The 13,650-nt window shown below is 45.8% G+C and overlaps 2 protein-coding genes across 3 annotated transcripts in view; both read left to right on the top strand.

Annotated features, from left to right (window-relative positions):
* tead1b (TEA domain family member 1b) overlaps window positions 1-4,220 on the top strand; it is a 43,867-nt gene extending 39,647 nt beyond the window's left edge. For both annotated transcript variants that reach the window (XM_076155574.1, XM_076155573.1), the window contains exon 14: window positions 1,018-4,220. In XM_076155574.1, coding sequence (XP_076011689.1) covers window positions 1,018-1,131 — 114 coding nt within the window. In that variant the 3' untranslated portion in view covers window positions 1,132-4,220. The remainder of the gene's footprint in view (window positions 1-1,017) is intronic.
* Window positions 4,221-6,987: 2,767 nt separating this feature from the next.
* rassf10b (Ras association domain family member 10b) lies at window positions 6,988-8,581 on the top strand. Its single transcript, XM_076156129.1, has one exon. The coding sequence runs from the start codon at window positions 7,123-7,125 to the stop codon at window positions 8,449-8,451; it is 1,329 nt and encodes a 442-aa protein (XP_076012244.1). The 5' UTR covers window positions 6,988-7,122; the 3' UTR covers window positions 8,452-8,581.
* Window positions 8,582-13,650: the final 5,069 nt, after the last annotated feature.

Consider the following 13,650-nt stretch of genomic DNA (forward strand, 5'->3'; position numbering starts at 1 on the left):
AACACTCAGCAGCTCACACACACACATGCGACTACATTACTGCATACGAGTGTGTGTCTGTACTGTGATTAAGACAGGAATGTAATGACTGGAATTGAAAGCATTCCAATATTCTCCCACTGATGAGTTTACAGGCCTGATTCAGATGAAGAGTGTAATGATGATGTAAACATGACGTGTTAATATATTGATTTACTGCCTTAATCAATTTATATTTGAAGTTTGAATTCACTGTGAACAGAGTGGAGAAAGTTGGTCAACCGCATAAAGACCAGAGAACATTAAGACCTCATGTTTATTTGTGTTATCAGCTGGTTGATTGAGTGTGTTGACGTGGTTGTCCAGGGTTACAAAGAGTCGACTCAAAGACTTATGGACCTCAGAAGTTAACTACGAATATCTATAAAAAAAACCTTAAAAAAACCAAGTCATTGACCTGAATGGACAGAACCCCCCACAATAATCATTACATTTTGAAAAATTGACTTTTAAAGTTTTCTGTTAATGGAACACTGAAGCCAGAGTGGAGCTCAGGGGCAAAACCCAGGCTGTCCACTGAATGGCACTGCAGCACTGGAGGAAGGGGATCTGTGACCCCCGCCGCCCCCCCAGTGGAGGGAGCAGCCCCCCTCTGCACAGCTGGAGGTCTGCATGACTCCAGGTGAAGCAGCAACAAACAGCTGTAACAAGCAGAGTGGAGTCCTTTTTTTTTTCTTTTCTTTTTTTTTTTTTACAGAATTTGGGAATAAACATAAAACATTTTTACGGGAAATTCCCAGACTGGTACCAGCGGTGGCGTACCTACCACAGTTTGAGAACCACAGATTTAGATCATCAGAGGAAATGATGATTGATTGACACAATTATGTGATATTTGTGATGGTAACTGGTTTGTGTGTGCGAGCGGTTTGTGTGTGTGTGTGTGTGAGCGGTTCGTGGTGGTGAGCGGTTTGTGTGTGTGTGAGTGGTTCCTGGTGCTGACTGGTCTGTTGTCTCTGGTGTCTTTGTGCGTTCCAGGTGGTGACGAACAGGGACACCCAGGAGACGCTGCTGTGTATGGCGTGTGTGTTTGAGGTTTCAAACAGCGAGCACGGCGCTCAGCATCACATCTACAGACTGGTAAAGGACTGAGAGCCCCCCCCCCCACCTCCCCTCGCTCTCCTCACAGACTTTACAACCTCGACACGAGTGGCAGTGCCTCCACCTGGACGTCACGCCCGCGGCGCCTGGGGCTCCTGGCTTTAGGTGAAGTGGGCGGTGATCAACTCTGTTTGAATATAAGTGTTTATTTGACTGCAGCTGTGAATCGCGGTACAGTTGTTCTTACGTTTTCTTACAGACGTTATTCTCCTTTATAATTATGTCACGTTTGTCCGTGTTGGGTGTACGTGTGTGGCCGCACAATTTACTGGCTGAGATTCATTTTGGTAAACAGAAAGGTGTCTGTTGTCTTCAGCTTTGTTGTGTACAGTAAGAAAAGAGGAGTGTGGCTCCGTGCTCTGTGTCATACATATGAGTGTGTTTTCTATGTGTGTAGGTGAAATTTTGTGAGCGTACGTACTGTCGATGTACACACACACACACACGTCCGCAGCAAATAGTCCAAAGAAACCAAAAGATAACAAACACTCTCTGGTCATTGGTTGAAGTTGGTGATTGCGGTCAGGAAACATTACAGAATTAGTGATTTCTCAAACTCAAAGTATCTCCGGGGTCCGACAGCAGAATCAACGCACCGTGAAAGTAATGAGACAAAGTCAAACGTGTTCTGGTTCTGAATATGCGGGAAGTGTGTTTAGATGGAGGTTGGACTCATGTGGAAGCACGACTACACGACTTCTCCGCTCCTCCACAAGAACTTTGGTCCCCCGACTGGACTTGTTCCTCTTCTCTCTGACGCCTCGACAGTAAAATCCTCTCCGGGCGCTCGGCCTCGCTCGCTCTATTCCGGCTCTGTTCTCCCCCTAAACCACAGCAGAATACAGTTTCCCTCTGGGTATGGCAGGGTAATGAAGGATGGAAGTGCTGTATGCTTCATCTGACCCGGCCCGTCCACCAGAACAGCAGCTGCATGTCTCTACCTTCATCCAGACAGAGCTTTGAAGAGGGGAGTGTGTGTGTGTGTGTGTGTGTGTGTGTGTGTGTGTGTGTGTGTGTGTGTGTGTGTGTGTGTGTGTGTGTGTGTGTGTGTGTGTGTGTGTGTGTGTGTGTGTGTGTGTGTGTGTGTGTGTGTGTGTGTGTGTGTCTCTCTCTTCCCTTTCCCGAGGCTTTCATGGTTGTGATATTCCAGGAAAATCATGTCGTTATAAAAAGTGTTTTCCAGACCTGGGAATGTTTTGGAAAATTATGGAATACCCCAAAATGTTTGGCAAAGTCTTATAGGTATTTTTATTTCCTCAATCTGCTCTTGTAAATGTTAATTATGTCTAGTAGAAGTGCCGGGCGTGTGTGAGTTCAGTTTGCTGTTGTTCCTGTGAAGGTTGTTAGGCTGAAAAGGTTTTGGAGTTCGATTGTAAAATGAAGATAGAATCAGAGACAGTGACTGAAAAACAAACGGAGCTTGAGAGATGAGAGAGTTAAATCCCGTCTGAACACACACCTGGTTAAGTGCTGTTAGAGTCACACAATCACAGTCTGCAGACAATCGGGACAAGCGTCTTGGATGAAGCATCTAGAGGCCTTAACTCTGAGCCGGAGTGTCGCCGTCTTTGCGTTCACGTGTGTGTTCACGTGTGTGTGGCCTACACCTGTTTCCAGCCTTAAACATGCCTACAGCTGTGTGAACTCCAAAAGAAGCCACTAAAGCTGTGATCTGTGTGTGGAGAGACTCTTCTCTGCCTGCATTACATCAGAAAGTCACAAATCAATCTGCCAAAGTGTTTGTGTACTGTGCCTTAGAATGTACTATCACATCGCCCATGCTCGCTTTGACTACACTCACATTTCCTTTTGGTTGAAGGAGGCGAAAATCAATCCCCGGTGTTTGACTTGGTCCAGCTCCACATCTGAGGAAGGGCAGTTTGTTTCTAAGGGCGTTTTCTGGCGGAGCCGTTTTTGTTTATTCTGGTATGAATCAGAGACGAAATTGTTGGAACTGCTTTGGTCTCACACAGGAAAGAAACAAACCCAAACACATTCGTGTGAGAGCCGTCAGCCGATTGGTCAGAACGTCCCGGGGCCAGGAGCAGCAAGTTCAAAACATGGAACAAATATTACAGTTTTCATAAATTCCTAGCCGTCATCGAGTCGACATATCAAACAAAATCATGTCGGCATAATGTTGACTTTGCTTTGGAAATAAAATAAGGAATCAGGCTGCTTGACTCGATGTGAAGATGTGCTGAGCTCACAGAACCTTCAACATCCGAGGACGGGTTTGATTTGTCTCTCGTTCCAGATCAATAGATCAGAACAGATCTGTAGTCGTCTTCACACTGCACATAATCCCATCCGACCTCCTCCTCCTCCTCCTTTAAACCGTTCCCGTGCCATCGCTGTGTTCAGGACCCGACCAATCCAACCAGAGTCCCGTTAAACCTGGACCGAACCACGTCGCAGTGAAAACGCCCTTAGACTCGTTTCCCTCCTTCACACGACGGAGCGTCTCAGATCCGTTTCTGCTGAGCGAACTGTTTCTCCCGACCGCGGTTCTAACACGTCTATTTTTCTCATATCAGCCTTTTTCTAAGTGTGTGATGATGATAGACACAAACTGACTTTGCCTTTCCTGCTGTAAAAGACCAAAAAAACACAGAGATACAGTTGATATATTTGTCCATGTCCTGCATTGTAGCAAGGAAGTGCCTTTGCTTTGAAAACTCCAGCATCAAAAAAAAACACAGATTAAAGAATTAAATATTGCTTGACCAAAAATGAGACGCAAGTTAAAACCAATCACCACATTGCCTTCTTCAAGGTGTGCGACAAACGCAGCAGCAGGGGGGGGGGGGGGGGGGGGGACAGCTGGTGACTGATCACAGCAATGATAGGTTCCTGTTTATTGCATTGTAAATTGATTTCAGAAATAATTGTATTTGAAGAGCTTATCTGTGTGTGTAAGCCAGAGAGAGAGAGAGAGACCTGCTGATCCGTGGAGCCGCTGACTGCATGCAGGATGTCAACTGGGGGAGTAAGTGCAGCTGTTGAGTCTTAACGCTGTGTACACACTTGCAGGTTCAAGTGTCTATAAAAAAAAAGAAGATTTGGGAACATTTTCCACTGTGCAGTAACGACACACTCACAGGATCTGAGACTGAGGAAACTTTTGTGATGTTATGAGGATAAAGCACTCAAGGCCTCTTCTGCACCTTTCATTAACATGGAACTGTGTCAGGATCCGGGTATCTGGAGGAGGAAGAGACTCGGATTCACACCTCACATTAAGATCCTTTTGTGATCGCCGCCCTGCATTGTGATTGGATCTCAGTTGTCGGGGCCTTTATAAAAAAATGTGTTTGTGTGAGCTGTGGATGTTCGTGCTCCGGGTGCAGGGACCCATTTACAGCCACACACACACACACACACACACACACACACACACACACAAGCTCCCATTCAGTGAGGTTTTTATTAAGGAGAGCAAGTGGAGCCGGGACAGAGTCTGTCTCCTGAATGTGTCAGTGCTGAACTCGTTACATTTACACCTCTGTAGTTTTGACGGAGATCCAATTACAATGCATTCTACAAGTGCTGACACCTTGCATTAACATCCACTATACACACTCATCCTGTTCAGGGGTCACAGGGGGCAGCAGCTTCTGCCTGCAGTCCTCGGGCGAGAGACAGATGACACCCTGGACAGTTCATCACACAGAGAGAGAGAGCGAGAGAGAGAGAAACTAACACACACAAACCATTTTATTTCACCAGCTTGTCTTTGGACACAGAAGAAAAAGTGAAGACATGTAGAGAGCGAAAGCACGAGGAGAACATGCAGATTCCACATGTTGGTTGTGAGGTGACGTCATCGCTGTGCGGCTTCTCTTGCTCACATCTCCAGATACAGATTGCATGTTAATGCAAGGTGACAAGGAGGCCTGGGCTTTGTAGCTGATGAGGAAGGAAGCACACGTTTCCCAACGTCACGTCTCTCAGCACTGAAAGTTGATAGTAAGCTAGAATCAATTTAAATCAAATAAATACATTTCTGCCCCTCAAGTGTTCATTTTCTAAACATGTCAAACTGCCGTTGTGGATGAGGCCATCATTGTTAAAACCTTTCACAATGGCTACTCAGATCATATTCACTGTTTGTCACAAAACGATCCCCCATCTTTAAAATATCTTAATTGCAGACGCCGTCTCTGTCTTCAGTCCCATGGTTCAGTATTTCCCCACAGTCCTGTGAACACTGTGGCCGGCCCTGTAAACAGGCTTTTCTTATGTTTACCCTGTGTATCTGTTCACAAATATTGATTGCATAGTGAAATGTTCCTGTTTTCATATTGTAAACAGTCGTATTATGTTTTGTGATGACATTGTCTGTATATTGCGAGTCCATCTAAGGTGGTGATGATGTTACTGCTGCTCTGCTGGTACCTTTGGACACATGGTTTCAAACAGGAACCTCTCCTACACCATTTCAATAGAGGATGGACACAAATTTAGAAGAGGAATCGTGCCACAAACATATCAGCAGTTTAGCCTTTGTTATTTGTAATTTTTGTCTAAAAGTAGGTACTGGTACCTTTTTGTTTTATTACCATTTTCAGATTTTTGGCTTTAAAGTGATCTTACATGTAGTTCCTTTAGTTTTCATACACACGTTTTGTTTCATTTGCAGACTTTTGTAAAAAGGTGCTTTGTATAAAACGATCTCTTTGCTTTTCTCGGTACAGATGTGCGACGTCTTCTCACATCCAAGAGAGGAGAGAAACTGGGCTTTGTGTTCTTTGCGTGTACTTGCGTGTTCTGCGTATGGTCTCGTCTTTGTTCCGTAACATTATGATGCCTTCTTCTTGAATAGTAGATATTTTGTAGCTTTATAGATACTTTGTATGTATGCAATATTGAAGTTAAATAAATCTGAAAAATATTGTCTCCTTCCTGTTGTGGTGTTGGTATTTATGCCCCTATGATGATGATGATGATGATGTGTGTTATATAAACTATAGGATGTAACAAACCACCATTCCTTAGCAATTAAAAAATACCAATAAGCTGCAGAAGCATTGGATCGACAGTAGATAAACCTGCTTGAATCTATCAGGAACACATATTTGATGCACACGCCTGCAGTAACAGAACTCCCCGCAAGAGGGCAACATTGTTTAAATTAAGCAGTAATGCATCACGGTTGAGGTATATATATATAATAAGGTTATTATGAGCCAACTGCATTATCCGGTATGTGAAACATTAAATTACAGCCATGTTACTCACATATTTATTCCATGTGTATCCAAATAAAATGCGACTATGTGACACTTTAAAATGGCATCAGCATCATGGAAACATCCATGCAAATTATGTAATCATGAAATTAGGCTAAAATGTATAGCATAGTTTTTAGTCCATAGAAAAGCGTTGAGTGTGTGACAGTGTGTGTGTGTGTGTGTGTGTGTGTGTGTGTGTGTACCTTGTTAACTCGAGGTTACACTAGAACCAAGGATGATCACAATCAGCTGTAAATAGAAATGCATGTTTGGATTGTTTATAGCAGGTTATAGAGAAATGTTCAGCCTTGGTGGAGGTTTGAGCTCTGAGTGTTCTCCTATTAATGTACTGATTTGCATATATTAAAGTTTTACAGACCGTTACAATTTTTATATTAATTATCTTTTTTTATAAATGCATAAATCTGTTTTCAGGTTCTTCTTCTTCTTCTCCTCACACTTTGCTCTCATGCTGGATTCTGCGGCTCTGATCTGAATATTGCAACTTCTTTTCCCCCTGTAAGTCATGTGATCACATTTTCAGCGTGAAAGTGGAGCCTGAACGCAGCACAGAGAAAGTGTAACGATACACACATGGACTTCCCAGATGCAGCCCGGGACACTTGTCTCCTGTGTGTGAGACATGATGACCTCCTGTCTGTCTGTCTGTCTCCTCCGGACATGACGAATGGTTCCTGATGAAAAAGTGACATTTGATCGTTTATGTTCAGATTAAGAAAAGTTGCCGATGGAGTTGGAGGAATGCCAGGTTTCCGTGTGGGTCTGCCGGGAGGAGAAGCTCGTCCTTGGCTTGTCCAGGCGGACCACCTGCGCTGATGTGGTCACGGTGCTTCTGGAGGACCAACACGCTTCATCTCCAGCTTCAGCTTCATCCTCTGCTCGCTCCCAGGCTTACTGCATCGTGGAGAAGTGGAGAGGGTTCGAGAGGATTCTACCGAAGCAGACCAAGATCCTCCGCCTGTGGGACGCGTGGGGAGACGAGCAGCAGAAGGTGAAGTTCGTCCTGGTGAAGACGGCGGCGTCCGTGGCGACCCGCGGCGCCCGGAGCGCGGAGGCTCGGGTGGTGCTGAGCAGACGGAGCCCCTGCGCCTTCACGGGCTCGGCTCGGGCTCCGATGGGCGCCGTCTCACCGGAGAAGCAGCGCCGGATCGTCAGGAAAGCGTTCAGAAAGTTGGAGAAGATGAAGAAGAAGAAGAGGGTGAAGCAGACGGAGCACAGGGACGCGGAGAAGATGGAGACTCTGGTCCACCTGGTGCTCTCTCAGGACCACACAGTCCGCCAGCAGGTCCAGAGGATCACAGAGCTGGACTTGGAGATCGAGAGGTGTGAGGCGAAGGTGCATTTTGACAGGATGAAGAGGCTCGGGGTGAATTATGTGCAGGACACGTATCTAGTTGGTGCTACTGACACCCCGGGTCAGGAGGGTGAGAGACAGGTGGTCTCAGCGGAGACTCTGGTCCGGTTTGAGGAGGTGCTGAGGCTGCAGGAGAAGCTGTGGGAGCAGGAGGCCCTCATGGATCACATCACTGTGCAGATCCAGGAGGAGCTCAACCGCCGCTGGATGAGGCGGAGGAGAGAGAAGCTCAGGGGCAGAGAGGGCGAGCGAGTGACCGGAGGGAGCCCGCGGTCCGAGCGGAGGACCGGAGGGGACGCGTCCACAGAAACCGAGCTTCTCATGGAGGGGGAGAGGCTCCAGACCCAGCTGGACGTCAGCTCTTACATCGGACTACGTGTGAGCACAGATTTGGAGGCCATCAGGGGCGATTTGAAGGTCAGAGAGGAGATATGGGGGGCGAAGGACGAGGAGATGAGGGATCTGATGGAGAAAGTGGGACGTCTGGACATGGAAGAAGGTCCAGGCAGGGAGGAGACGTGTGAGCAGACAGATGAGGGAACGGGGAGCGTGGAGGAGAGGAAGAGTGAGTGGGTGGAGCAGGTCAGGGGTCGGTGCAAAGGTCAGGGCGAGGACCACAACGACGATGACTCGGACACCGGCCTGAGCTCTCTGCACAGTCAGGACTCGGACATGCAGCCTGTCTGCGAGTCTCTGGTCTGAATCAAGTCACCAGCTGACATGTGAGGGATCTGCTGTCAACATGTTCAAGTCAAACTACACTCTTATATTATGTTTTATCTTAGATCCTTTGGAATCTCATGGTTTTTGCTGTAAACAACAATAAACATTCCTCTCAGCCAAGAAGACTATTGTGCCAGAAGAGATCAATAAACACTCTTTACTAAACGTGTCCACTCTTGACTTCCTGTTTTCTTCTAACAAATCTGAGAGGTGACAGGTCAGAGGTTTAGAGTCAGACATGCCAAACATCAGACACAACAGGTTGAATCATAAAGTCACAGAGGGTTTGTGGGGTTGTTCGGTGTAAATGAGGACAGAGTGTGAATCATGAAGTCTAAACAGCCGCTCATGTCTCTGCTACACACCAATGAGGACGTTTACAAGTGGAAATAACCTTGATAGGTCACATCAACACACACACACACACACACACACACACATGCAGGCTGATACACAATCACTGTGTAAACTAGCTGTGACACAGTGAGTTAGGGTGAGACCACAGACCTTCACACACCTTCATGATGTCTCTGCTTCTCTCTCCTGACTCACTGGCTTTGGTTAAACTGAGACATAATAATCTGACCTCTGCAGGGTTTACCAGTCATGAAGACACACCTGAGACACACATCTGGGACACATCTGTCCACATCAGGCTGGTAGATTCACCCTGAGTCACCGTAGAGACAAAACAGCAGCACAGTGGAGAACACAGATCAGATTAGAGCAGAAGGACCCGTGAGATTTTCCCACCGTTTTGTCGGTTCTTTCCAAAGTAATTCGAGTGCATACCTCCACCAAGGCAGAGTAGTGCTCCAATTTTGACTCCATTATGAACTTTAACAAATGACAAACCAGCAAACGTCTCATTCTATTGAGATGAACACGCCCTGTTACACAATCTGCATATACTGTGTGTGTGTGTGTGTGTGTGTGTGTGTGTGTATGTGTGTGTGTGTGTGTGTGTGTGTGTGTTGGATCATATCCAAGGTCCTACTGTCCTGAGATTACACACTAGTCTGCTTTGTTTAGTGTTATAAGTATAAGAGACACCACAATCTCTCATCTACAATTAATGATCTGACCTGAATGATCCATGATCCTACTGAATATGTTGCATCAATGAACTTAGGCTGGAACCTGACTTAGTACCTACAATATGTATTCATTCCATACATTGGTCCTGGTGTGACTCACTGTGAGCTCAGGCTTCTATTTTTAGGACAATGCTTATTTGAGGGGGTGTCTATTGTCTGGACTGTTATGGAGCCTGAACTCTTCATTATCTCCTGCAGTCTGTAACTTTATAGCTCATTTACATTCTAGCAGAAACCCATAAACGTGCTTTCTCACACACACACACACACACACACACACACACACACACACACACACACAAACACACACACACACACAATGTTGCGGACTGTAGATTTGTATTTGAGTATTTTCTCAGCTTGCTCATTGAAACAGTGTGGACAGTAAAAGTGTTTATTTTTCAAGGACGTGACCCCAAGACACATGTAGTTCATTACCCTTGAGCCAGAGAATTTTCAAAGGATTCATCATTGCAGGACGCATTGCTGCCATTTCACTTTCTATCTGTGTTTTATTGAACCAAACTAAAAGGACAAGAATATCACGTTTCTCAGACGGTAGGATCTCAGACTTCTGCTCTGAGGGTCTTAGGTTCCAGTCCCTTTTCCAGACTTCACACTCAATTGCAGTTGAGTGACATCAGCACCTGGTCAGCAGGAGGGAACAACCTGATGTCAACACTGAGAAAAGAGGATTTAGTCAGATACAAATATGTTCACTGCTGCCTCAGAAAGTGTTTCCTCATCCATTTCTTCATGGTTTACTCTCCTACACCAGGGAGCAAATGTGTTTTACAACTCATTCCTGTCTCAGATGCATGACACACTTCTATCTCACTCCAAGATACATTTAACTTTTAGAGTGTAAATATAGTTCAATAGTAAAGTAAACAGTAAAGTTCAATCTCTGTGCCACAGAGGAAACAGCTCAGAGATCCATAAGGGTTCTTTCAGAGGATCTCAGCCCAGTAAGTGAACACCAAACCCCCCTCTCCCCCCCTCCTCCTCCCTCAGTGACCCAGTTCAGACGCCTTCCTGCAAAACCATTACATTTAATACAATTGCCAGAGTTTCAGCCTTGGTTCCTTATTTACCAGTGAAGGGAACCAAATGAAATGAGGCATTAAAGACTTTATTATTATCATTTCTATCATTATTACTAAACTGGTAGTTAAGATGGATCATATGACCACACACGTGTTGTCTAAGCGTGTTTATCCTGTGTGACTTTTAATGAAATGCATCAAACCCAGCTGAGAACACTTAATATCAACGTGGGTGCTTCCATTCCAATTCTGACTGAAAAAAGAAGAGTGAGAGTGAACACACACACACACACACACACACACACACACACACACACACACACACACACACACTCAGCCATCTTAAGTGTCTGTATTCATTAAATTGAGGGCAGCATCATCATCAGACAAGGGGCGGTGCTGTGTTACATGGCTGGTGAATGGCAGCCGTCGGGCCTCCGGAGACAGACAGACAGACAGACAGACAGGCAGCAGCCCTCCTCCTCTGTGCTCCGCTCCCTCATGAGCCGCTCTATTCAGCAGACACTTCGTCACAAACAGCAACATACTTTGGCTTGACCTGATAGATAACAACACTAGAAGGCTGACTCATCACGACGCACGCCTCTGCCAAGGCCGATCGAGCCTGGACAAAACCTGTCTTGTTCTCAATAGGATCATTTTATTATTGATCACTTTGTTATGACCGGAACAAACTGATCAAACCTGCAACTCTGACATGTAGAAGTGATGTGTTTCTGCAGATTCAGAGGGAAACGCACCTCCTTCAGCCAAACAAGCTGTCAGGTTTGTTAATCACTGGAAAGTGTCACTGGAAGCGTTTGTTCCGCTTCAGAAGTCACTAATGAAGGTATCGACTGGAGAGCTGGAGCTTTCAGGCCAGCTCAGAGGTGTGAGCCACTCAGCGAGCACGACGCCGCTGGTGACTGACTGAGGCCGACAGTGTGGACTCATTAGAGCTCATTGCCCCGGTGGCAGGTGTGTAAACCCTGTCAGGCCGGGTGGTAACCTGGGGTCCGGGCCTGTGGGACACCAAGCAGGACCTGTCACCTACTGCTCCGGGTCAGGATCTGACAGCAAACTGGTTCATTAGCCTGCAGCTGCATCACAGCCTGAGGAGTCACTCTGGGTTAAACCTGATAGCTCACTGCTAACTGGAGAAATCCTACAGATTCTTCTATTCAGGCTTAATTCACCTTCATGAGACGATCCAGACAGCAACAGAAGACACACTGATAGAATCTCCTCTCTGATTTCTCTACAGCAGACCTGATGACATCATACTCATCAAACGATCCAAACAGAAGTAAATCATGATGAGAAAAATACAAATATAATACAGACACAACTTATTTCAATCATTTATTTCTGGAATGCAGCAGTTTCACATTAAATTCTCTCTCTCTCTCTCTCTCTCTCTCTCTCTCATCCCATTCAGGAACTTTCTGCCCTCAGCGTCTGAGGTGATCCTTGTGGAGAATGTGGGGAATGTTGGGAAGCTGAAAAGCCCCTGGAATGTTTTGTCTGTGGTAACAGATGTGTGTCGATTGCGGTGGGAAGAACTAAAAACACTTGCACACAGCAGACACACACTGTGGACGTGACAGACACAAAGGGACATTAGGACTGAGAGTGACTGATGGGTGGAATAACACACAGTATTATCTTTTCAAGTTATTTCCAAAATGATCTAAGGTCCAATCTATGTTCCAAAAATCCAAACACACAATGTACTACTGGCCAGATGTGGTACCGCGGGCCAGATGTTGCACCGAAAAAGCTTCTATCCATCTCGCGCTCTGTAGAAACGACGCATGCGCATGTGAGTCTCCGCAGTGCGCGTGTTTCCAGCAGCTGAAGGTGATTTACCTGAGTGGACCAAACCAAGCTCAGCACCTTCACTCACAAACATAAACCTGCCCCGGTAGATCAATACATAGATTTAAAAAGTACAACTCTGACATAGGAATACGTTTATTGTAGTTTATTGTTATAATTTATCAATATGATCTTTGTAAAGACAAAAACGTCTTCAAAATCAGAAATGTCCCCCCGCCTTCAATCAGTCATAGTTTAACCCGATCAATAAGGTTGACCGGGAACTCTGGGGGTTTATTTCCCTCAACACGAAGACAGGAACAGGTAAGAAACACACGCTGCTGCGCCACCAACGAGATGACAACTACAGGTAGGAAACACGCTGCTGATGAGAAGGTTGCAACTCCGGTTTCCTCTTATTTGCGTGGTTTTATGAGGTACGTTTGCTGAATATTACGAGATGCAAATCCCACTCAGACTCTGGCCTTTGCTCGAACGATGTGCAGGGGAAACGTATTGGTAAGGGATTTGCACATCTAAACGCAAATTAAGGTTTTTTTTCCCAAGCATTTTCCGTCGCAATTTACGTCACAGTCCAATAAAACCTCATGTCTATATTGTCTTGATTTACATTAATTGTACCTCTAAAGGGCGAAGTGACAAAATAGAAGCACATGGACTCGTTTATGACGTCAGAGTAGAGTAGGTGCCTCCCAAAAATCCATCCCCCCGTCCTCGCCGTGGGAGGTGGAAACAGCTGAGTCCCGGTTTGAGTCCAGACAGGATGCAGCCCTGCCAGCTTGGCCTGACAAAAGCTGCAAGTGTCTGGACTCAGCTGGAGACGCGCTGGCAAACGGGGCTCTGGTCAAACTAAACTCAGTTACTATAGCAGCTGACTTTTAGTGAATAGTAGCTGGAAAATCCCTCATTTCCTTACAGCCTGTCACGCCTCGTGTCTCCACTGCGGGGCGCTGTAGCAACCTCACAAACTCCCTTGGTGTAATGGGAACACATCCATTCTGCCCAGATTGGAAGAACCAGGTTCGATTCCTGGTGGGAGTGTATGGTTTGTAACGCAGCGTCCTTGCTTAGGCTGCAGCTTTAACTTAGAGATTCATGAAGTGATTCAACTGAGATGAACAATTAATGTATAATGTAATCTTTCAAACATTCCCCCCTCTAATGTATTTGTGGAACGCTCCATTTGCATTCTCACA

This window comes from Genypterus blacodes, unplaced genomic scaffold (assembly GCF_046128005.1).
Source record: "Genypterus blacodes isolate CSIRO-AG114 ecotype Tasmania unplaced genomic scaffold, CSIRO-AGI_Gbla_v1 ptg000067l_1, whole genome shotgun sequence".
Lineage (NCBI taxonomy): Eukaryota > Metazoa > Chordata > Actinopteri > Ophidiiformes > Ophidiidae > Genypterus > Genypterus blacodes.